This window comes from Scyliorhinus torazame, chromosome 1 (genome assembly GCF_047496885.1).
Source record: "Scyliorhinus torazame isolate Kashiwa2021f chromosome 1, sScyTor2.1, whole genome shotgun sequence".
Lineage (NCBI taxonomy): Eukaryota > Metazoa > Chordata > Chondrichthyes > Carcharhiniformes > Scyliorhinidae > Scyliorhinus > Scyliorhinus torazame.
Window position 1 is genome coordinate 153,452,520 of NC_092707.1, and position 25,882 is coordinate 153,478,401.

A 25,882-nucleotide genomic window follows, 5' to 3' on the forward strand; every position below is an offset into this window, starting at 1 on the left:
GCACTTTACCTTGGCCCATCCCCGTAACCCCACCTAACCGGCACATTTTTGGACTGAGAGGAAACTGGAGCACCAGGGCAAAAGTGCAAACTTCACAGACAGTCCTCGGAATTGAACTCGGGTCCCTGGTGCTGTGAGGCAGCGGTGCTAACCACTGTGCCACTGTTCTTCCATATTCATCACCTGAAAATGCCCCACAGGAAGTAAATTGGATGCCTTTCACTTTAACCACGGAATCTCACCAGCTCTGTGCTGAGTCAGAAAACCTGTCCCGATAGTAATACTAAACGGAAAGCAGACTCTGCACAGACAGTGACCCAAGCCGGGAATCAAACCTGGGACTCTGGTGCTGTGAAGCAACAGTGCTAATCACTATGCTACCGTGCAGCAATGTGGTAATGAACAGATAATCTTGCTTTGGGTTGATGTTTATTAAAGGATAAATAGTGGCCAGAAAGTCAGGGAGGACTGCTGCTCTTTATCAGAATAGCACTGTAGAATCGCTCCTATCCACCTGGGAGGGCAGATGGAGCCTCGGGTAACATCTCATCCGAAGCACCTTTGACAGTGCGGAACTCCCCCAGTAATGGCAATGTAGTTTCAGCCTGGATTATATTCTCAAGTTCCTGATAATTATTTTAATGTTTGCAACATTTAAGTGGAGGGCTGTAAATATAACAAAAACTATTGCTAGTTATATATTGAAATATTTAAGCACTTTGAAGGTTTACACAACAATTACTTGGGGCAGGTTTAGCACAGTGGGCTAAACAGCTGACTTGTAATGCAGAACAGGGCCAGCAGCGCGGGTTCAATTCCCGTACCGGCCTTCCCGAACAGGCGCGGAATGTGGCGACTAGGGGCTTTTCACAGTAACTTCATTGAAGCCTACTTGTGACAATAAGCGATTATTATTATTTTATTGCTTACTGTGAACAGTATTGAAGGAATTTTAAAAACAAGAGATTTCAAAACAATTTTAGATAATCTGGAAGTAATTTTGAACTTCTTTGATATTATACCACCGACAGTAGAGAATTGGCTGTCTATTGTATATCTCAAATTATATTTCCATTTAAGAATCGGGGCGGGTGGTTGTGGGTGGGGGGGGAAGGAGTGGCTCTGGTTACTGAAGGTTCGGTCTTGAGTAAGGGGTTGCAGGAGAGATGGAAACTGGGAAAGGAGAGGAGAGGGAGACTGGGGAATGAAGAGAAAACGTCATCGAGCTGTAAATTCACTGTGTTTCTCTTCACAGATGCTACCTGACCTGCTCAGTATTTCCAACATTTTCTGCTTTTTATTTGGGAAGAGGGGGTGACCAGGGAATGACCTGAGAAAGGGCATCGACATTTTCCACAGGGCTAGGAGCAGCAGCTGCTTAAGAAACATCCCGGTGATGAATGGGAGCGTCAGTGGGACAGAAACTGCAAATAAAGAGCAGAGTGAAACCTGGAGCCCCTGCTGCTAATATGCAGGAAAGATTATTTCCACCGATGGGCAGATGAGAAAGAAGGCGTTTGAGGATTCTCACTGGAAGAACCTTGAAGGAAAATTCCTGAAAGTAGCCTAGGGGAGTAGCACAAGCAGTTATTGAGGAAAAAAGTTGAACATACTTTCAAAAAGATTTTTAAAAGATTGGAATAAGTATTTGAAAATGAGGAATGTAAAAGTACCTGGGTGGAGTGTGTGAAATGGCGTTTACTGCATTGAATGCCAGCACTGACAAAGGGACCAGCTGTCAAGTGGCCTCCCCCTGTGCTGTGATTTCTATTATTCAATGAAAACGCCTCTTTATTTAGCCCAAGCGCAGGGGGTGGTTTTGGAATGTCGAAGCCGAGCCAAGCTTTGGATAATGTGCCCTGTGAGAAGTGACTCAGACGTTGAGTCCATGACCCTGTTTACATGATCTCTCAGTTTGGTTCAGGCCTGTCTGCACCAGTCGGTGTGAAGGCCATCGATAGATCAGTTCTGACTGGGATTCCCGGTTTGCACAGATCCTTGGTTAATACCAGAATCCACAGAGATCAGGAAAGAGATGGGGCCTGTTGAAAGTATAGTGTGTGCTGACTCTGGTTTCAGGATGAATGACAATGAGTTCCAGCATTACTACTGGTTAGAAGTTGGATATTGGGGCAATGCCCCCATTGCAGTTAAATCTAGGCTATTAGTGAGTTATCTTAGTGTTGCTTCTGAGTTCTATCAGTTTTACTATTATCAGTGTAATTTGATTGAATTCATATTAGTTGCTGGTGAAATCAATGCTCTTCCCAACTCTGTTTTCCCATCCTGCGCTCAGTTTCCCTGCTCCTACCTCTGTTTTCCCTCCCCCTGCCCTCCATTTTCCCGACTCCTGCTGTAGGTTTCACCTCTTCTCCTCTTGGTCCTCAGAGTTTCCCTCACCAGAGTCTGGTGCTAAACCCTGAGCAACAATAATCTGGCAGAGGCAGCCTGTCATTATGCAATAAATGTGATAACATTTGGAGAGGTCAACTGATCAGTTATCATGAGGTCAGCAGCATGTACCTGATGTCCCACAGTCAGAACTTAAATACTGAGAACATCACATGATGATATCTTCCAAGTTATAACAAGTGAATACATTCCAAAACGTTCTTCATTGATTGCAAAGCGATTTGGAAAGTCCGGACGTTATGAAAGGCATTATTTATTCTTTTTATTTAGAGCTGGCTGAGCTTAAAACTTACTGATGAATTTAACTTCGATCTGACGAATAAACTCTACATTCTGTTGGTCAGCTGCTCCGTTTTAGTGGCTTTCTGACACCCTATCGCATGAATGTCTAAACTGGTGTGCTTACAACAGGAAACTAACCAAATTTGGCTTTACTTCTGTCAAAGGCTCTGGATCTGGTAGCTGCTCATGTAAACAGTAAACATTTCAGTAAGAGGCAGCTTTAAGCTTCAGTGTTGTAATATTCCTGCCTCCGAGTCAGCAGGTTAGGACCCCGCTCCAGAAAAACTTGGCGTGCGGAGACCAGAGCTGCTCAGAATTCCAGGCTGACATGCAATGGGATAATCAAGTGTGTTTGCCTCCCTCTCATTATATGGATTGTGGAAGTCCATAAAATTTATTTTTGGGAGGGCCACGAAGAATCCAGCATGAGTTTGTAGAACAGAAAGAAAACTTTATTTACAATAACATATATATCTACAACAGCAGCAGTAACTCCCTTGCCACTCACTCCTCTCTAGCTGGTTCCATATGGCCAGCTTTATTTATGCAGGGACCTGCTAATGATTTCTTTCCCCCCCCCCCCTCATTGGGAAAGCTCATACTCCCTAAGGATTGTGGGTTTGCCATTAGACCCCAGCCAATGGTAAGCTGGTAGGTTAAAACAACTCTCCTCCATATAGAACTAAAATCCCTCTATTTGTTGATATAAAAGGGCGGCACGGTGGCGCAGTGGTTAGCACTGCTGCCTATGGCACTGTGGACCCGGGTTCGATCCTGGCCCCGGGTCACTGTCTGTGAGGAGTTTGCACATTCTCCCCGTGTCTGCGAGGGTTTCACCCCCACAACCCAAAGATGTGCAGGTTACGTGGATTGGTTACGCTAAATTGTCCCTTAATTGGAAAAAAAAAATTGGATTCTCTAAATTATTTAAAAAATATATTTGTTGGTATAAAGAGTTCGCAGACATGGAAGGAACAGTCACTTTGCTGTTACTAATTCTGGTTGGAGACATGCCTGAATGTTTGATAGCGTGATATTTTGATCATGTGACATCTGATCACCTGGCTTCTGCACATGCTACTGCATTTACCTGATGAAGTGGGGGGTCCCCTGTAGTTGAGTTTTTTCTCATGGTTTTTCTTAGCCTTACAGATGGACAGGGGTTTCACACCCAATTGCAGTTCTTGTCCTGAGTTAGCTGACCTCAGGGAGGTGCAGGGGGAATGTTTTGCGATTGCTCTCATCATAGAGAATGAAAGTGGCATTCAATTGTCATTCTTGCCTCAAAGGTTTCCATGGTCTCCTGTTGGAATTCACTTGTGTGAGCGCCAGGGGGCCATTGGACTTGGTGGCGCATCGACCCAGAGTGTAACAGCCTGTTTGACTTTCCCTGTCTAACCTTACGCACAGAATATGGAAATTTTGGGAGGTAGAAGAGTGTGAGCAGCACCTGAGGAACTATCATCCAGAAAATGGGATATGACATTGGAAGAGGGGCATAAATGACCAGGACAATTTGGCCAGGAAGAAACGACCCCAATGACATCCATATACATCCATAGAATCCCTACAGCGCAGAAGAAAGCAATTCAGCCCATTGAGTCTGCACCAACCCTCTGAAAGAGCATCCCACTTCGGCCATTCCCCCGCCCAATTCCCATAGCCCCACCTCACTTTGATCACTGAGGGGCAATTTAGAATGGCCAATCCATCTAACCAGGACTATGGGTAGAAATCGGAATACCCGGAGGAAACCAACACATACACTGGGAGAACATGCAAATTCCACACAGTCACCAAAGCCTGAATCGAACCCTGGCCCTTAGGGTTGTGACGTAGCAGTTCTCACCACTATTACGGCAAAATATAAGAATTTAATTTTTTTTAAAAGAGAGAAGGCCATGCCTTGAGCCTACATTACCTGGCAGATATAAAGTTCTTAAAAGTGTGAGATGGATGGACCATACGTTCCAACAAGCGCAAATGGATCGGCTCAAGCACATGACTCACAACAAAGAACAAAGAAAAGTACAGCACAAGAACAGGCCCTTCGGCCCTCCACGCCTGCGCCGACCATGCTGCCCGTCTAAACGAAAATCTTCTACACTTCCGAGGTCCGTATCCCTCTATTCCCATCCTATTCATGTATTTGTCAAGATGCCCCTTAAACGTCACTATCTTCCCTGCTTCCACCACCTCCTCTGGCAGCGAGTTCCAGGCACCCACTACCCTCTGTGTAAAAAAACTTGCCTCGTACATCTACTCTAAACCTTGCCACTCTCACCTTAAACCTATGCCCCCTAGTAATTGACCCCTCTACCCTGGGGAAAAGTCTCTGACTATCCACTCTGTCTATGCCCCTCATAATTTTGTACAGTACGAAGTCTTACAACACCAGGTTAAAGTCCAACAGGTTTGTTTCGATGTCACTAGCTTTCGGAGCGCTGCTCCTTCCTCAGGTGAATGAAGAGGTATGCTCCAGAAACATATATATAGACAAATTCAAAGATGCCAAACAATGCTTGGAATGCGAGCATTAGCAGGTGATTAAATCTTTACAGATCCAGAGATGGGGTAACCCCAGGTTAAAGAGGTGTGAATTGTACCAAGCCAGGACAGTTGGTAGGATTTCGCAGGCCAGATGGTGGGGGATGAATGTAATGCGACATGAATCCCGGGTCCCGGTTGAGGCCGCACTCGTGTGCGGAACTTGGCTATAAGTTTCTGCTCGGCGATTCTGCGTTGTCGCGGGTCCTGAAGGCCGCCTTGGAGAACGCTTACCCGGAGATCAGAGGCTGAATGCCCTTGACTGCTGAAGTGTTCCCCGACTGGAAGGGAACATTCCTGCCTGGTGATTGTTGCGCGATGTCCGTTCATTCGTTGTCGCAGCGTCTGCATGGTCTCGCCAATGTACCACGCTTCGGGACATCCTTTCCTGCAGCGTATGAGGTAGACAACGTTGGCTGAGTCGCACGAGTATGTACCGCGTACCTGGTGGGTGGTGTTCTCACGTGTAATGGTGGTATCCATGTCGATGATCTGGCACGTCTTGCAGAGATTGCTATGGCAGGGTTGTGTGGTGTCGTGGTCACTGTTCTGAAGACTGGGTAGTTTGCTGCAAACAATGGTTCGTTTGAGGTTGCGCGGTTGTTTGAAGGCAAGTAGTGGGGGTGTGGGGATGACCTTGGCAAGATGTTCATCGTCATCAATGACGTGTTGAAGGCTGTGAAGAAGATGACGTAGTTTCTCCGCTTCGGGGAAGTACTGGACGACTAAGGGTATTCTGTCGGTTGTGTCCCATGTTTGTCTTCTGAGGAGGTCGGTCCGGTTTTTCGCTGTGGCGCGTTGGAACTGTCGATCGACGAGTCGAGTGTCATATCCCGTTCGTACGAGGGCATCTTTCAACGTCTGTAGATGTCTGTTACACTCGTCCTCGTCTGAGCAGATCCTGTGTATACGGAGCGCTTGTCCATAGGGGATGGCTTCTTTAATGTGTTTAGGGTGGAAGCTGGAGAAGTGGAGCATCGTGAGGTTATCCGTAAGTTTGCGGTAAAGCGAAGTGCTGAGGTGACCGTCCTTGATGGAGACCAGTGTGTCCAAGAATGCAACTGATTTTGGAGAGTAGTCCATGGTGAGTCTGATGGTTGGATGGAACTTATTAATGTCATCGTGTAGTCGTTTCAGTGATTCTTCGCCGTGGGTCCAAAGGAAAAAAATGTCATCGATGTATCTGGTGTATAACATCGGTTGAAGGTCCTGTGCGGTGAGTAGCTCCTGTTCAAACTTGTGCATGAAAATGTTGGCGTATTGGGGTGCGAATTTGGTCCCCATGGCTGTTCCGTGCGTCTGGATGAAGAACTTGTTGTCGAAGGTGAAGACGTTATGATCCAGAATGAAGCGGATGAGTTGCAGAATTGCGTCTGGAGATTGGCAGTTGTCGGTGTTGAGTACTGAGGCTGTTGCAGCAATGCCGTCGTCATGGGGGATGCTGGTGTAGAGTGCCGAGACGTCCATTGTGACAAGGAATGTTCCTGGTTCAACTGGTCCATGGGTGCTAGGTTTCTGTAGGAAGTCCGTCGTGTCGCGACAGAAGCTGGGTGTACCTTGTACGATGGGTTTCAAGATGCCCTCGATGTAGCCAGAGAGGTTCTCACACAGGGTCCCATTGCCTGAAACGATAGGGCGGCTTGGTGTGTTGGCCTTATGTATTTTCGGGAGGCAGTAGAGATCTCCAATGCGGGGAGTACGTGGGATGAGAGCACGTAGGGTGCTCTGAAGATCTGGATCCAAGGTCTTGATCAGTCTGTTAAGTTGGCGGATGTGTTCCTTGGTCGGATCTGCGGGTAACTGTCTGTAGTGTTCTTGGTTGTTCAGTTGTCGGTATACTTCTTTGCAGTAGTCCGTTCTGTTCAGTACGACAGTAGCCCCCCCTTTGTCTGCTGGTTTGATGACGATGCTGTGGTTGGTCTTGAAAGCGCGGATGGCATTGCGTTGTGCTTGGGTGACGTTCGGGGCTGTCTTGTGAATGCGACTGATGAATCTGGCATTGACCCGACTCCTGACGGCTTGAGCATACATGTCGAGTCTAGGGCAGCGGCCTTCCGGAGGGGTCCAATTCGACTCTTTCCTCTTCGGTTGCCGCACTGCAGATCTCTCGGCCGGCCGCCCTATCGTTTCAGGCAATGGGACCCTGTGTGAGAACCTCTCTGGCTACATCGAGGGCATCTTGAAACCCATCGTACAAGGTACACCCAGCTTCTGTCGCGACACGACGGACTTCCTACAGAAACCCAGCACCCATGGACCAGTTGAACCAGGAACATTCCTCGTCACAATGGACGTCTCGGCACTCTACACCAGCATCCCCCATGACGACGGCATTGCTGCAACAGCCTCAGTACTCAACACCGACAACTGCCAATCTCCAGACGCAATTCTGCAACTCATCCGCTTCATTCTGGATCACAACGTCCTCACCTTCGACAACAAGTTCTTCATCCAGACGCACGGAACAGCCATGGGGACCAAATTCGCACCCCAATACGCCAACATCTTCATGCACAAGTTTGAACAGGACCTACTCACCGCACAGGAACTTCAACCGATGTTATACACCAGATACATCGATGACATTTTTTTCCTTTGGACCCACGGCGAAGAATCACAAACAACTACACGATGACATTAATAAGTTCCATCCAACCATCAGACTCACCATGGACTCCTCTCCAAAATCAGTTGCATTCTTGGACACACTGGTCTCCATCAAGGACGGTCACCTCAGCACTTCGCTTTACCGCAAACCTACGGATAACCTCATGATGCTCCACTTCTCCAGCTTCCACCCTAAACACATTAAAGAAGCCATCCCCTATGGACAAGCGCTCCGTATACACAGGATCTGCTCAGACGAGGAGGAGCGTAACAGACATCTACAGACGTTGAAAGATGCCCTCGTACGAACGGGATATGGCACTCGACTCATCGATCGGCAGTTCCAACGCGCCACAGCGAAAAACCGGACCAACCTCCTCCGAAGACAAACATGGGACACAACCGACAGAATACCCTTCGTCGTCCAGTACTTCCCCGGAGCGGAGAAACTACGTCATCTTCTTCACAGCCTTCAACACGTCATTGATGACGATGAACATCTTGCCAAGGTCATCCCCACACCCCCACTACTTGCCTTCAAACAACCGCGCAACCTCAAACGAACCATTGTTTGCAGCAAACTACCCAGTCTTCAGAACAGCGACCACGACACCACACAACCCTGTCATGGCAATCTCTGCAAGACGTGCCAGATCATCGACATGGATACCACCATTACACGTGAGAACACCACCCACCAGGTACGCGGTACATACTCGTGCGACTCGGCCAACGTTGTCTACCTCATACGCTGCAGGAAAGGATGTCCCGAAGCGTGGTACATTGGCGAGACCATGCAGACGCTGCGACAACGAATGAACGGACATCGCGCAACAATCACCAGGCAGGAATGTTCCCTTCCAGTCGGGGAACACTTCAGCAGTCAAGGGCATTCAGCCTCTGATCTCCGGGTAAGCGTTCTCCAAGGCGGCCTTCAGGACCCGCGACAACGCAGAATTGCCGAGCAGAAACTTATAGCCAAGTTCCGCACACATGAGTGCGGCCTCAACCGGGACCCGGGATTCATGTCGCATTACATTCATCCCCCACCATCTGGCCTGCGAAATCCTACCAACTGTCCTGGCTTGGTACAATTCACACCTCTTTAACCTGGGGTTACCCCATCTCTGGATCTGTAAAGATTTAATCACCTACTAATGCTCGCATTCCAAGCATTGTTTGGCACCTTTGAATTTGTCTATATATGTGTTTCTGGAACAGACCTCTTCATTCACCTGAGGAAGGAGCAGCGCTCCGAAAGCTAGTGACATCGAAACAAACCTGTTGGACTTTAACCTGGTGTTGTAAGACTTCGTACTGTGCTCACCCCAGTCCAACGCCGGTATCTCCACATCATAATTTTGTAGACCTCTATCAGGTCGCCCCTCAACCTTCTTCGTTCCAGTGAGAACAAACCAAGTTTATTCAACCGCTCCTCATTGCTAATGCCCTCCATACCAGGCACCATTCTGGTAAATCTCTTCTGCACCCTCTCTAAAGCCTCCACATCCTTCTGGTAGTGTGGCGACCAGAATTGAACACTCTACTCCAAGTGTGGCCTAACTAAGGTTCAATACAGCTGCAACATGACTTGCCAATTTTTATAATCAATGCCCCGGCCAATGAAGGCAAGCATGCCATATGCCTTCTTCACTACCTTCTCCACCTGCCCTTTGGTGCCATGTTCGTATTTGCTGCTGCATGGACCTCCTACCCCCATGTTGGCCTCAACAGCCACCCCCTTCCCCCACCTTCTCATGACACACATCCAGTGAAATTACAGTGACAGTAAGCCCAAGGAAATTCTGGCCCTTTATCGGCTGTCAGATTTGCATTGAGGCACTGGGACAGGAGGTGAGACAGAGATGGGCGGCTGTGTTGTAAAGGGTAGATGAGGTGCATTAAAGGATTTTGTTACTTTTGTTTTTGGGATGTTGGCAATATGAGAAATTGCTGCTCATCCTATGTGCCCTGAGAATGATAGAAGCCATCACAAGCATAATGTGTAGAATGCCTTCCCTCTATGTTCTAAGGTTCTGTGTCCTCCCTCCATTACGTTCAGCCCCAAGAGTGAACCATACAGTATCCTTTCACTGAAATCTGTCAAACAGAAGTGGGTTTGAGGGCAGCACGGTGGAGGGCAGCATGGTGGCGCAGGTTCGATCCCGGCTCTGGGTCACTGTCCGTGTGGAGTTTGCACATTCTCCCTGTGTTTGCGTGGGTTTCCCCTCACAACGCAAAGATGTGCAAGGTAGGTGGATTGGCCACGCTAAATTGCCCCTTCATTGGAAAAATGAATTGGGTACTCTAAATTTATAAAAAAGACAGAAGGGGGTTTGATAACCAGCAGTTAACCTGACACATTATCTTCACTTACCAAAGGAAGCCACGATGGCTAACAGACGTGAACGATCAAATTCGGCAAGTGGCGAAGCTCTCTACAGGATTCTACACTTGCCAAAGAGATCTCCGCCAGAAGAGGTCAAAGCAGCATACAGGTAAGAACATAAGCACACGGAATGCCATTAAGTCCCTTGAAACTGTTCCGCCATTAAATTGGAGCAGAATTAATCTGCATCTTTACTCCATCAACCAATTATTGCCCCATTCCCCTTCATACCTTGATTTAACAAAATCCATCAATCTCAGTTTTAATATCTCCAGTTGTTCCTCCAGCCTCAACAATTTCTCGGGAACGAGAGTCTCAGATTTTCATTACCCTATGGATGAAGAAATACTTCCAGATACTACTCTCTCAAGGGGCTAGCTCTAATTTTAAGTTTGTGCTTCCTTGTTCCAGACTCTCTCCAGAGAAAATCATTCCATTGTGTTTACCTTCTCCTCTCTTATTGGAGAGGTTGGACAGACTGGGTTTGTTTCCGCAGGCGTTTAGACGAGTGAGGGGTGACTTGACTGAAGTATATAAGATTCTGAACAGTCTCAACAAGGTGGATGTGTGAAGGATATTTCCTCTTATGGTGAGTCCAGAGCCAGGGGACACTGTTTTAAAATCAGTGGGCGCCCTTTTATGACCGGCGAGGAGGAATGTTTTCTCTCAGGATTGTGCAACTTTGGAACTCTCTGCCTCAGCGAGGAAGTCAGGCCACTCAATAATTTAAGACTGAGGAAAATAGATTCTTGTTAGGCAAGTGTTATAACCCTCACAAATACCATGGGATATTGCTGATTGATCTCCCCATGGGCGTCATAGAATAGGAGTTCCTGTGTTGAGCAGGCGGAGACCCGCACAATCAGGGCTCACCAATGGGGCCTTAAATATTGACCCCTAGATGCGGACTGGCAGTTTATGATAGTTCTGGGCTAGGGCAATTGTTTTGTATGCCGTAGCTGTGGCGTTATTTGTGTTGGAGAATAAACCTCCTTTGCCTTTCAGCTTGCACCTCCTGGAATTATTATTTTTATAAAATGTAGAGTATTCCAGTCAGTGTTTTCCCAGTTTTTTTTTTTTAAACCAATTTAGAGTACCTAATTCATTTTTTTCCAATTTAGTGTGTTCAATCCACCTACCTTGCACATCTTTGGGTTGTGGGGGCGAATCCCACGCAAACACGGGGAGAATGTGCAAACTCCACACACACAGTGACCCAGAGCCGGGATCGAAACTGGGACCTCGGCGCCGTGAGGCAGCAGGGCTAACCCACTGCGCCACCGTGATTTTTTTCCTAGTTAAGGGGCAATTTAGCGTGGTCAATCCACCTACCATGCCCATCTTTTGGGTTGTGGGGGTGAGACGCACATAGACACTGGGAGAATGTGCAAACTCCACACGGACAGTGATTCGGGGCCAGGATCGAAACCGGATCCTCCGCGCGTGAGGCAGCAGTGCTAACTACTGCATCACCGGCACGTGCCACTCCCTCCTGGAATTATTATATTGTTCGATGACGATCAAACACTGGATTAAACTCCAGTTACGAAAAAACAAACAAACACACCCGGAAATGCCTTTCTCTGGAAAACTTGAGCCATATGATGCAAACGTAGAGGACTGGGATCAGTATGATGAGAGCATGTGCTATTTTTTTGTGCCAATGGCATTGAAGGGGATGCGAGACAAAAGGTAATCCTCCTAAGAGGATGCGGAGCCCCAATGTTTGGCATTATCAAAACTTTAACCTATCCAGCTTAACGTATAAGACCAAAATATTCGATGAGCTCATGGACCTGGTGAGAAACCATTACAATCCAAGCCGCCCATAATACTCCAATGCCACCATTTTAAAACAGCTGGGTGGACTTTGGGGGAATCCGTTATGGAATTCCTTGCTAGATTGCGGAAGTTGGCAAAGTACTCCGAATTGGCCTGCTCCCTCACTGAGATGCTACGCAGTAGTGTGTGGGATTAACAACGTTACAACCCAGAAAACCTTACTGACAGAGTCCAACCTAGACCTCAAAAAGGAGAATGCTGAGAAAGGACACCAGAACTTAAAGGGATGATGGATAGTAGGGTTCTCAGGTTGGAGGGAAGGTCCTCGCATAGAGAAGACAGTGTATCCGGGGAAGGCATCCACGTGCCTCACCCACCATCAACCCAATATTCCGAAAGGGCATCCTGGCATTTTTTTAAATGGCCAGAGGTACCGGGAGATCTCCCTGGAAGATCACAAATGTAGGTGCTGTGGAAGGGCATAACCCAGGCACAATCCGGGCAATGTTGCCAGAATCAGCAGTACATGAGCCGCCCAGGCCAAAAGCAAAAGTCACCTCGGGCTCATGCCTTGCAAGTATACCAGCCCTCCGAGAATGAAATTGCATCATATCTACAAAGGTCACCCTGATAAGAATAAGTCTGCTTGTCAACGGTCATTCCTTAGAGATGGAGATGGATACTGGAGCCACCGTCATTGGGGGACCAACATTTCCAGCATCTCCAAACGGGTATTCTGCCCTTAAACATTAAATCTAACCCACCAGGGCCAGACTAGCCACGTACACTGGAGATCCTTTGAAGATTATGGGTACTCCGGTAGTTTATGCACAGTACTCTGCACGACTCCCACACATAGTCATTCGAGGATTAGGACCCAATCTCATGGGCAGGGACTGGCTCCAGAAGATCCAACTAGACTGACTGGAAATTTTGAAATTAGGGATCGGAGGATTTTACGAGATTATTAATAAATACCCTGAATGATTCCAAGAAGGCCTCAATAAAATAAAAGGAGTGAGAGCCAAGATCTATGTGGATTCCGACACCTTACCAAAATATTTCAGGGCACGGCCAATTCCATACTTTTCACTGCAAAGGTAACGATGGAAATCGAGTGATTGGAAAGCCTTGGGATAATACGGCCAGTATAGTTCATGGAGTGGGCTGTGCCAGTGGTCCCCGTCCTCAAGCTTGACAAATCAGTCCACCTTTGTGGAGATTCCATTACAGTCAACAAAGTCTCACGACTGGATTGGTACCCTGTGCCACGTGTAGAGGATTTGTATGCCAAATTGGCAAGTTGTCAAACCTTCACGATACTGGATATGAACCATGCTTATCTCCAGATCGAACTAGGAGAAATATCCAGCAAGTAAACAGGTAACATCCCTAAGGGCCTGAACAAATATAAACTCCTACCCTTCGGAGTCCCGTTGGAATGTGCCATCTTTCAGCATGTCTTGGAAAATATTCTCCAAGAGCTGCCCAGGATGGCAGGATATCTCGACGATGTGTTAATCACACGGGCCACTGAACAAGAGCACCTAGTGAACTTGGAGGCGGTCTTGAGGCAATTTTTCAATGAAGACGTACGTCTAAAGAGAGAAATGTGTATTCCAGGCAGGTGAAATGGTCCACCTAGGATACCAGATAGATAGGAAAGGCCTACTCCCTATGGAGGATAAAGTCCAAGGCCATCAAGGTGGTGCTGACCCAGCGAAACACCAGAGTTGAAATTTCTTTTAGGCCGATAGATCACTAAGGGAAATTCTTCCCAAATTTGATCACTTAGCTGTCGCCCCTGCGCATGTTATTGAAAAAACATCAAAGGTGGTCATGGCAGGCACCGCAGGATGAAGCCTTCGCAAATGTAAAACAGCAACAGCTGTTCTTGAATATACTGGCCCATTATGACCCCAGAATAGAACTAATATTGACATGTGATGGAGTGTGTGTGTAGTCCTTGCACATCAACGGGACGGTGGCATGGAGAAGCCCATTGCATGCATGCCCAGGAACCTGGTGGACGCTGAGCAGCGTTATTCACAGATTGAAAAGGAAGGGTTGCTGTTATTTTGCTGTGAAAGAATTCCATCAGTATGTCTATGTCCGACATTTTATAATCATAACAGACCACAAGTCTTTGCTGGGCCTTTTCACAGAAGATAAAGCAATTCCCCTCATCGCCTCAGCTCAGTTCCTTGGGCCTTGATACTGGCAGCCTATGAATACTCCCTCGAGCATTGCCCTGGAGCACCTATTGCCAACACAGCTGCTGTGAGCCACATCCTGCTGCTAGCAAGCTTAGCTCCTTTGTTGGTGCTGGAAGAAGTCATCATGACTTTAAACTTTTTAGCTACCTTGCCAGTATCTGCAAAACAGATTAGAGCTTGGTCTCAGAAGGAGACCAAGTTATGCCATATGATTCTCAATGCTGGGATCCAAGACATCCCATGGACAACATGAAGCCCTTGCTTACGAAAAGACAAGAACTAAGTGTGAAGATGGTACTATCCTGTGGGGATCCCAGGTAGTTGTCCTCCACCCAGGTCGGCAACCAATTCTGATGGGATATCTCCGGGTATCCAAGATGAAGATGCTCACAAGGAGCTACATTTGGTGGCCCAGGCTCAATGCTGACATCGAGGACTTGGTAAAGCAATGCTCCTCGTGCCTGGAGAACCAGAGGCTCCTCCTATCTTCGGCCTCCTTACACCCATGGGAATGACCAGGTAGACCATGGGTACCGATGCACATAGACTTCGCTGGTCTGTTGTTAGGATCAATGTTCCTCATTATGGTCGACGCCATTTCTAAATGGCTGGAAGTGCATGGCATGGCCTCCACAACTTCTCACACAACAATAGAAAAACTCTGGCAAAGTCTTTGTACCCACAGCATACCAAAGGTCCTCATATTTGATAGTGCTACCGCCTTTACCAGTGAGGAGTTCCAGGCGTTCTTGAAGTCAGACAGCATCAAACACATCCAGATGGCGCCGTGCCGCTCGTCGTCCAATGGTTTGACAGAGCAAGCGGTACAGACAATCGAATGAAGAAACAGCCGGCGGGTTCCACGGACACAAGGTTGGCTCCATTCCTGTTTGATTACCGAACCACACCTCTCACCACGACGGGAGTCGCCCTGGTGGAATTATTGATGTCACGGCGAAGGTGCACCAGGCTGAGCCTGCTATTTCCCAATTTGATGGGGAAGGTGGAGTCCAAACAGGAAAGCCAAAAGAGGAATTACGATGCCAGGAGGCCGGCGAGAGCATTTGAAACAGAAGATGCCGTATACATACAGAACCTCGGGGATGGTTCCAGCTAGATCCCTGGGGTCGTATTGGAGAAGACAGGAGCCGTTTCCTATTAAGTCAAAGATCAGGGAAGGGCCATGAAAAAGCACCAGCAGTTCAGTGAAAGAGAGAGAGCCTCCTGCTCTTCCCCCCCCCCCCCTCCCCCAATCTAAAGCCTGAGCCCTGTCTACTAAATTTGATTGTGTCTTCATTACTGCAATAGACATAGATTTTAAAAAGGAAGAATTCAAAACAAAACCATTGAACTATCTACAGCCAGACATGAAAGCAAGCTACAAATTGTGAATGTTTTTAATGAACTTAAAATTGGCCAAAACTATCCTCCCCTGCTCTATAATCTGTATTTCTGTGTGTGGTTTTGATTGTTGGCGTGTGTATATGCTTACGGAAGTCAGGACATAATTTAATAATCTGGTTCAGATTTTTAGTGTGATAAAACGGATTCCTTACTTTGTTCAACTCGAGAAAACTTGCCTAACTATTTATTTATAATCACAGCACATAAAACAGTTAAGTAGACACTGAATTGGTAAGTATAACCTCTTTTAAAGATTAAAAACCCTGTTGCAGTCAAACGAGGATAGGTCTATTGACCCTGCCTCACCTGGTTGCAACAGAAATTTGGGGGCTAGCATTCAAATTGAACCCAGAGACAAATAAGAGAAATTGGAAGGGGGGAACCAAATTGATCCTGAGAAGTAATTTAAAAATTCCACGACAGGATTTCTTTTGATGCAGTACTAGAGTACTAACAAATTGTCCACCGTCTAAGCCAGTGCCTTCCTAGAACAGGATGACGTAATTTGGGACAGTTTAAAACGTCTACCCCTTGCAAGGCATTTTGTGCCAGGGGTCTGGCCAAAAGCTACGTGTGGTAGCATGGCCCCTTTAAGGGTCGATCCTTCATGAGGCACGCGACAGGCCCGGAAGCTACGGGCAAGGAGCACCCAAATGTTAGCCTATCAGGCGTTTGGGTGTAGACCTGGCTGTTGGGTTTTGGTCAGAGTTAGCTTGGGATGTGAGGGAACAAGATTTGTGGAGTAGTTATACTATTCTGTATATAAAGTTCTTCCTGGTTAAATAAATCACCGTTGTGATTGAACCCTGCCTCGTCGCTTGCCTCGCAATAAAACATTGGTGATGAAAATAAATCAATCCAGTTTAAGGAAACCTGGCGAAACGTGAACGTGGTTAAAGAGTGACCTCCCAGAGTCCTGAAAAGATAAAAGATCGCCAGCAGATGAATAGCTATGCCAAAACTGGGGAAAATGGATCCGTTTAATCACTTTTTAAGGAGGGTGAAAGTCGGGACCAATATGTCAAAAGGCTTTATTACTTTTTCACTGCCAGTGAAATCATGGAAGAAATCAAACAAAAAGTAATATTACTTACAGTTTGCAGCCCTCTAACATATAACCTTGTGCGAAGCTTAACATCTCTGGAGGCTCAGGACTCAAAGTCCTTGATCAATTGTTGCAGCTAGTTAGGGACCACTACAATCCCTGACTCTCCATATTATATAGCACTGTAAATTTCATAGAACCATTTAACGTCCTGGAGAAATGGTATTTTCTTTTTTAGCCAGATTTCAACATTACAATGCCAGAACATTGTACATTTAGTACTTCTCTCAGTGACATGCTGCGTGACCGGTTGGTCTGTGGGATCAGCAACTTAAAAATTCAGAAGAAACTGCTGGCAGAAATCAAGATATCCTTGGACAAAGTGGTTGACTTGGCTCAAGCGACTGAAAGCACCGAACAAAGCACTTTTGAATTACAAAGCATGCAAGGCGAGTTGAACCATTTGTGGCAGGAAGTGGCAGCCATTCGAGGTTCCTGAAGCGAGGAAGCAACTGAGCCAGAGAAGAAGTAAAGTAACCGGCAGTCACAAGGGTTAGAAGCTTGTTCCTGCTGTGGAGGAGAGTATTCCCAATACAGATGCAAGTGTAGGAATTCATCTGTTTAAAATGTAATAAGAAGGCCAGATACAAAGTCAAACAGTCTATACCAAGCGTGCAAAAAAAGTCGGCGACTCCAGTGAACAAGCTTGAGGAAGACCCTGAAGAAAAACTTAGCATGGCGAGATTAAGTAAAACATCCCCCACTGGGATTGTTCTTGCCATCTACGGCCGGCCACTTAAAATGGAGGTCAATGGAGGGGCGGCTGCCCCAGTAGTGGGTGAGCAAATGTTTAGGTATCTGCAGGAAGGCCTGCAGCCTGTGAATCTCAGCAGCACTTCAGCCACCTTAGCCATCTGTATTGGGGAGGCACTGAAGATATTGGGGGTGGCATCCACACCAGTATCATACCGACAGATGTCAGCTGCCTTTAATCGTAATGAAGGGACAAAAGCCAAACCTCATGGGGCGGAATTGGCTGAATAAAATCAAGTTGAATTGGTCAGAAAAGTTCAGCATCACTGACAGGGTTTTCCAGGAACTTCTACGGAAATGCCATGAGGTCCTCCAGAGAGAGTTAGGGGGCTGGATTCTCCAAAATGGGGCTATGTCCCCACGTGGCGTAAAAACGCTAGTGTTCCACTCCCGTGTTTCCTCAAAAAAAGATAAACCGGTTCACTTGCATTCAGGGGGCTGGCAGGGACCCGGAGTAATTCACGCAGCTTTAGCTGCGGATATGGCCCCCACACTTCCGGTTTCGAGTCCAGCGGCCGCGCTGAGTGCCATGGCGGACTCGGACAGCAGAGGCAGCTCCGAAATGTAACCCCCGGCCGCCCATAAGCCCCCCCCTGCCCCCCACCAGGGGGGGACGGAGTCTGCAGCCGCCACATGTGGTTCCCGATCGGCAATAGGTGGTTAGAACCATGCCGCCGGGAACTCAGCCGGCTGGGAGCGGAGGATCGCTGGGTGGGCCTCTGGCAATGGCCCCCCCCCCCCGTCACGCGGAGTAATTCGCAAAATCACCAATTCTCAGTTCCCGGAGAATCTCAGGAGCGGCGCCAGGCCCGATTTTGGCGCGAATGTTGATTCTCTGCCCTCGCGCCAAACGCAATTTCGGTGTGGGGCTGCGGAGAATCCAGCCCTCAGTGTATCAAAGGAGTGAAAGCACGGATCTAGATCGAGCCAGAAGCAACACCAAACTGTTTTTGCGCCAGACCGGTGCCTTATGCTCTCCACTAAAAGGTAAAGGTTGTGTTGAAGCGCCTGGAAGACCTGGGGATAATTACTGCAGTACAGTTTTCAGAATGGACAGCACTGACCATCCGAGTGTTGAAGCTGGACCCCACAGTCCAAATTTGCAGTGGTTACAAGATGCAGTGGGCAGGACTGCTAAAATAGATAAATATCCGACCCTAGGATAGAAGATTCATATGCCAAGTTGGCAGGGGACCTCAAATACACCAAATTGGATTTAGGCCATGTGTACCAGCAGCTTGAGCTGGAAGGTGAATAAACAAGGTTTGTTACCAAAAAGCCCCACAAAGGCTTTATGTTATTCTCTAAGTCTGAATAAAGATTGTAGACTTCAAGTTAACACAAATACTTTATTCAGTAGGTTTGTTCCGTTTCCAGAGCTTAACTAGATATAATTCAGTCAAGAGGTATGACCAGTGAAGCTAAGGTAAGCTGCCTATGCTGAGCTGTCACTGTGTGCTGCTGCTCACTAGCCCTGTGCTTCTGAAAGAAGCGGATCCTACCTTGGGCTGGACCCTTTATAACCGTCTCTGATGCTGCCCTCTAGTGATGCTGTGACTGTTATATCTGTGCTGCAGTCCCTGGTGTATGTGCAGATGTATGTACAGATCACTACATCCCCACCCCCCCCCCCCCCCCCTCCCTTTTATTGAACATGTTTTCAAGACTGGCCGCAAGAAAACTGTACATAACAAGTGGTGAGAATATGCAAACCTGCATACTGTGAAAATGATAAAAGTAATACAGAAACAATTAACTGTGTTGTATCCATCGTGAGAAATGTCCATATTCGTCTTGTGCGTGTGTTGAAGTGTCGTCACAAACCTAGCCCGATGGGGGCCTTACGGCATTTGCTGGAGCGTCTTAACGTTGGTAGTAGGGATGATGGTTTGATGTCATCAAGAGTACTGTCTGGCGTTGAGTGGCGAGGAACGTCCTGTGGACAAATGGACTCGGTCAAGTCCAGTGTGGGAAATACTGGCGTTGTAGGTCGAATCTCTAACAGATCCCAGCGTGTTGTTGTTTTTGTTGCTGTTGTTCTTGTTTCTGATGTGCTTCTTGCGGTTATTGTTGTTCTTGTTGTGCTCAATGAGTGTGCCATGTGGATGATTTGAGTCATTGCACAGTTATTTGTGTCAGTGTTCTTTGTGGTCTCTGCTACATTGAGCGTATCAGTTTGAGAATTGTGAGAATGATCTGATGTTGCATTGATGTTGGTGACATCAGTCATTTGTGGTGGATTCGATTCCTCTTCTTTGCTTACTTGGCACTCCTCTTCTGGAGTCATTTCTGGTTCACTTGAATCATCATTGATTTCTAGGTGCTCCTCTGTTGGAGTCATTTCAGGTTCATTTGAATCATCTGGAGTCTCTTTGTGTTCCTTTTCTGGAGTCAAAATCTTCACGATTTCATTTTGTTATGGGTTGTGGTGCTCCTTTTCTGGAGTCAAAATCGTCAAGATTTCTATTGACGTGGTCTCTCTGGACTCTTGGGTGGCCGTCCTCTGATTATTGAGTGCTTCTGTGCAGATGAGCTGAGATCTGTCATTCTCGCTGTGATCCTGCACATCCTGTATGAGAATTGTGATTTCTTCGTCACTTGTCTCACAGACAGTGGGTAGACATTCAGTGTCTTCTTCTGGTGGCTCAAATAAGCTTGATAGATCGTCATGGTCTTGTACATGCATGGCGTTCGCTATGGAGTGTTTGCTTGCTTCCATTTTTGAATCTGTCACTGAGCTGTCTGTGAAGGCTTGCGTCGCTCTCTTTGTGGAGGCTTGTGTCGCTCTCTTTGTGGGAATCCTTCATCGCTCTCTCTGTGGAGTCCTTCATTGCTCTCTGTGGAGTCCTTCATTGCTCTCTCTGTGGAGTCCTTCATTGCTCTCTCTGTGGAGTCCTTCATTGCTCTCTCTGTGGAGTCCTTCATTGCTCTCTCTGTGGAGTCCTTCATCGCTCTCTCTGTGGAGTCCTTCATCGCTCTCTCTGTGGAGTCCTTCATCGCTCTCTCTGTGGAGTCCTTCATCGCTCTCTCTGTGGAGTCCTTCATCGCTCTCTCTGTGGAGTCCTTCATCGCTCTCTCTGTGGAGTCCTTCATCGCTCTCTCTGTGGAGTCCTTCATCGCTCTCTCTGTGGAGTCCTTCATCGCTCTCTCTGTGGAGTCCTTCATCGCTCTCTCTGTGGAGTCCTTCATCGCTCTCTCTGTGGAGTCCTTCATCGCTCTCTCTGTGGAGTCCTTCATCGCTCTCTCTGTGGAGTCCTTCATCGCTCTCTCTGTGGAGTCCTTCATCGCTCTCTCTGTGGAGTCCTTCATTGCTCTCTCTGGAGTCCTTCATCGCTCTCTCTGTGGAGTCCTTCATCGCTCTCTCTGTGGAGTCCTTCATCGCTCTCTCTGGAGTCCTTCATCGCTCTCTCTGTGGAGTCCTTCATCGCTCTCTCTGTGGAGTCCTTCATCGCTCTCTCTGTGGAGTCCTTCATCGCTCTCTCTGTGGAGTCCTTCATCGCTCTCTCTGTGGAGTCCTTCATCGCTCTCTCTGTGGAGTCCTTCATCGCTCTCTCTGTGGAGTCCTTCATCGCTCTCTCTGTGGAGTCCTTCATCGCTCTCTCTGTGGAGTCCTTCATCGCTCTCTCTGTGGAGTCCTTCATCGCTCTCTCTGTGGAGTCCTTCATCGCTCTCTCTGTGGAGTCCTTCATCGCTCTCTCTGTGGAGTCCTTCATCGCTCTCTCTGTGGAGTCCTTCATCGCTCTCTCTGTGGAGTCCTTCATCGCTCTCTCTGTGGAGTCCTTCATCGCTCTCTCTGTGGAGTCCTTCATTGCTCTCTCTGTGGAGTCCTTCATTGCTCTCTCTGTGGAGTCCTTCATCGCTCTCTCTGTGGAGTCGTGCAGTGTTCTCACTGTAGAGTCGATCTGTGCTCTCTCAAGGGAGTTGTTCTGTGCTCTGTGTGGCATCGTCTTCATCTTGGGTACTGCTGTCATCCCATGTATTGACGATCTGCCATGGCACCATGGTATTGGATCCATCTACCATGAGAAGAGTCGTATTGAGCTTTTCAACCGTGTTGCTGATGCTGTGATCAGGATCTCCGAATAACTCAGCCATGTCTGAGCAGTATTGTGTGTATTGTTCGATAGACAAATCATCGCTTTTTGTTTCGGAGTCGTGATCGTTCTCTTTATGTTCAATGAACAAATCATCTTGTGTGGAGGCTGGGACCCTTCGTGGTGCGTGGACCACTCTCTGTTCCTTGGCGTCAGGCCGCAGCATAATCCTGCACTCATGAGTTGGGATGTCATATATGCTGGGCTGAAGATTCCCCAATCTGGAGAACTCATCGGCGGGGTCTTCACGGTACAACACCTCTAGTTGCGGTTCGGATTTGATACTGGGGTAGCCATCGCCCAAGATGAAATCTTCGTCTGAGTCGTAGTCTACAAGGATCATATCATCTTCTAGGGCGGTGCTAACTGCTTGTTCCAGGGCGTTGTGAAAGTTATTTTCAACTGCTGGTGTAAGTTTGTGCATTGTTCTGTCTTTTGAGGCAAGAAAATTGGGTTTTGCAGCTTTAAATCTCTTTTTGTTCATTTCTGTGCATTTCCCTTTTAAGTGGGCGTGGTCCTGGTCCTCTGACGTCATGACGCTCGTGACGTCATGCGTAGGCCTCGATTGCCCATGCGCACTCCGAGTTTCCTGTACTGTGCACTCTTTTCGCAACTGGGCATGTGCGGCTCCCTTCTCAAGATGGCCACCGCTCAGAACCTCCGTCTTCCTCCGATTCAACCCTGCCTCCGCATCATGGTGAGTGTTCGCGCCATTTTTACCGATTTTGTTTTCTAACTGATGATTCTGTGTTTGTAGAGACTCAAAGTATTGATTTTGTTTTTGTTCATAAGCAAGGCATTTTTGTATAGCGATTTCTAGAGTTAGATACTTAATTTGTGAAAGTTCTTCCCTCAAATTTTTATCAGCTTGTCCAGAAATTAATTGATGCATTATCACAGTGTCTCTGAAATCAGCATAATCACAGCCTTGTGGTATTAACTTACGATTTGTAATAAAATCAGAAATGGGCCCTCCGTTTCTCTGACGACAGTTAAATCTTTCCAGCATCACACCAGACGGACTGGTACAGCGTTCATCACATTTTTTGTGTGAACTTCTAATTTGGTGTTGTCCTCACCTTCTAAGTAATTAAAGCAATTATAGATTTATCTAGCTTCATGCCGTCCTGTTGAGAGTAGTAGGGCTATTTTTGTTGCATCAGAGGCAGTGCTTAAATCATTAGCTGTAATAAATATTTGGAACAGCTGGTCAAACATTTTCCAGTTATAACTTAAATTACCGGCTGTTTCCAGCTGCCATGGAGTTCCAACAAGTTACATCGAATCAGTTAGTCGTCGAGGATCCATTTGCTGTGAAGTCTTCCACAGCCGAATATCCGGTTTAAGTTTTTCTTCTCTTGCTGGTGTCTAGCTAGCTTTCTGAAATCACTCCTGGTATCATATGTTATTCTCTAAGTCTGAATAAAGATTGTAGACTTCCAGTTAACACAAATACTTTATTCAGTGGGTTCATTCTGTTTCCAGAGCTTAACTAGATATAATCAAGTCAAGAGGTATGACCAGTGAAGCTAAGGTAAGCTGCCTATGCTGAGCTGTCTCTGTGCTGCTGCTCACTAGCCCTGTGCTTCTGAAAGAGGCGGATCCTACCTTGGGCTGGACCCTTTATACCCGTCTCTGATGCCCTCTAGTGATGCTGTGGTTGTTACATCTGTCTGCAGTCCCTGGTGTATGTGCAGATGTATGTACAGATCACTACAGGTTTGTTCCAATATATGAGGTTGCCCTTCGGTGTTTCCTCGGCCTGTGTCTGGAGAACCTTCTTCATGGAATTCAGAAGGTTGTTGTGTATCTTGGCAATGTTCTAGTGATGGGGCAGCACCAGAGGAACACAGAGCAAATTTGGAGGTTTAAATAAGGCGGATTTCAGCTAAAGGGAGAGAAGTGCACATTTCAGGCTGATGCGGTCATGTATTTATCATTGAATTTACAGTGCAGAAGGAGGCCATTTGGCCCATCGAGTCTGCACCGGCTCTTGGAAAGAGCACCCCACCCAAGGTCAACACCTCCACCTCATCCCCATAACCCAGTAACCCCACCCAACACTAAGGGCAATTTTGAACACTAAGGGCAATTTATCATGGCCAATCCACCTAACCTGCACATCTTTGGACTGTGGGAGGAAACCGGAGCACCCGGAAGAAACCCACGCACACACTGGGAGGATGTGCAGACTCCGCACGGACAGTGACCCAAGCTGGAATCGAACCTGGGACCCTGGAGCTGTGAAGCAATTGTGCTTTCCACAATGCTACTGTGCTGCCTAAAGGTTTCAGAGTTGATGCGAAGGGATTGCACCCACTTGAAGATAAGGTAATGGCAATAAATCGGGTTCATGAACCAAGGAATATGTTGGAATTTAAGTCCTTTTTAGGGATGGTCAATTTTTACAGTCCTTTTTTTTAACCCTATTTACCATTTTGACATCCCTGCATCAACTGCTGAAGGGGATCAACATTGGGAGTGGGAAGATTCCCAGAGGAAGCCTTTCAATCAGATCAAACAGGCCTTGCAGCCGTTGGCCTTGTTGATCCATTCCAACCTGGATAAACCCATCGTAGTTACTTGCGATGCATCACCATATGGAATCAATGTGGTACTCTGGCACAATATGGCAGATGGTGCGGAAAGGCCTGTCACCTTTGCATCCAGAACACTGTTGGATGCTGAAAGGAAATATTCTGACAGCGACAAAGAAAGTCTGGCTGTCATTTATATCATAAAAAATGTCATCAATATATTTACGTCCGCCACTTCACCATCATCTTGGACAATAAATCATTACTTGGCATTTTTTGTGAGGATAAACCCAATCTGCCAATAGGTCGGCTCGAGTGCAACGATGGGCACTGCACTTGGCTGCATATTCATAAACCTGCCAACATGGACCGGGAGCCCAGATATCTAATGCGTTGACCAGACTTCCACAGCCTTAAACAATTTCCAAACCTCTCACTCCACAGGAGATCGGCCTGGCTTGAAATTTTTTTGACACTCTATCTATTTCATCTTGCCACATAAAGACCTGGACCAATAGACACCTTGCGTTGTCAAGAGTTAAAAAGATGGTTTTCATGGGCTGGCATTTTGAGAAGTCAGAACAAATTAGGCCCTTTATGCAATGTAAGGACAAAATCACTATGAGGACGGGGTTTACCTGTGGGGTTGCAGAGTGATAGTGCCACCCCTGGGGTGGCAGCCTCTTCACCTAGGATTACACCTGGCCAACCCAAAATGAAGCTGTTGACCAGGAGTTATGTTGAGTGTCTAGGGATCAGCAAGGAGATCGAAAGTATGGTCAACTGTTGCAAACAGTGTCAGACTCAACACAATCTTCCACCTGCAGCAAGTTTGCACCCTTAGGAGTTTCCGGGGAGCCCATGGATGAGGCTCCACAACGACTTTGCAGGTCCCTTTTTCAGAATTATGTCTTTGATTGTGGTAGACACCGGCTCAAAGTGGCTGGATGCTCAGCTTATGCATTCAACCACTGTGGTGGTCACTGTGGACAAGATGCAACAAATTTTTGCCATCCATGACCTACCCAAAGTGATTGTCTCAGGAAATGGTACGGCCTTCACAGTCTAAGAGTTTCAACTCTTCTTTAAACCCAATGGATCCAGCATGTAAGAACCGCCCCCTACGACCCTGCATCAAACAGTCCGACTGAAAGAACAGTCCAAACATGCTAATCGACTACTGCTGCTTTGTTCCGCGGACTTCTTGCTCGTGTTCAATACAAACCCGCATACCACTACTGTGGTCACCCCAGCTGGGCTGCTAATGGACCCGGTTTAACCTAATTTTTCCAAATTTGTCAGGGAGGGTGGAGGCCTCATAGAAAAGCCACCATGTTACAGCCATGAAGGAAGGGTTGTTTCAAACAGACAATTTAGTATCCATGTGGAACTTTGGTGTAGGACCAGAATGGTTACCTGGGAGAGTTGTTGCCAGGACTGCCATAGACACTCAGAGGTGTAAAGCGAGACAACATGGTGCTCATTTGAGGAGAGAAACTGTAATTCCCGCAAATGGGCAGGTAGACCCAAACCCAGTATACCACTAGCTGAGTCAGTGGTGTTAGAACTGAGATCTTCTCAAGGGGAATCATCAGGGGCTACAGTAGGAGTTCAAGAGGTAGTCAGTACTGCCCCTACTACGGAAGCTACCAATTCGCCTGCCCTTGTTGTAGACTCCGATGTCTACAACCTAGAAAAGGTGTTGCCAAGTTGAGGCGTTCAGCAAAAGTTAGGAAGTCACCTGATAAACTTTT

The 25,882-nt window shown here is 47.2% G+C and overlaps 1 protein-coding gene across 2 annotated transcripts in view; it reads left to right on the forward strand.

The window, feature by feature from the left end:
- The window catches only part of LOC140429790 (dnaJ homolog subfamily C member 5-like), a 36,012-nt gene that overhangs the window by 3,929 nt on the left and 6,201 nt on the right, over positions 1–25,882 (forward strand). For both annotated transcript variants that reach the window (XM_072517245.1, XM_072517238.1), the window contains exon 3: positions 10,231–10,346. In XM_072517245.1, coding sequence (XP_072373346.1) covers positions 10,240–10,346 — 107 coding nt within the window. In that variant the 5' untranslated portion in view covers positions 10,231–10,239. The remainder of the gene's footprint in view (positions 1–10,230; positions 10,347–25,882) is intronic.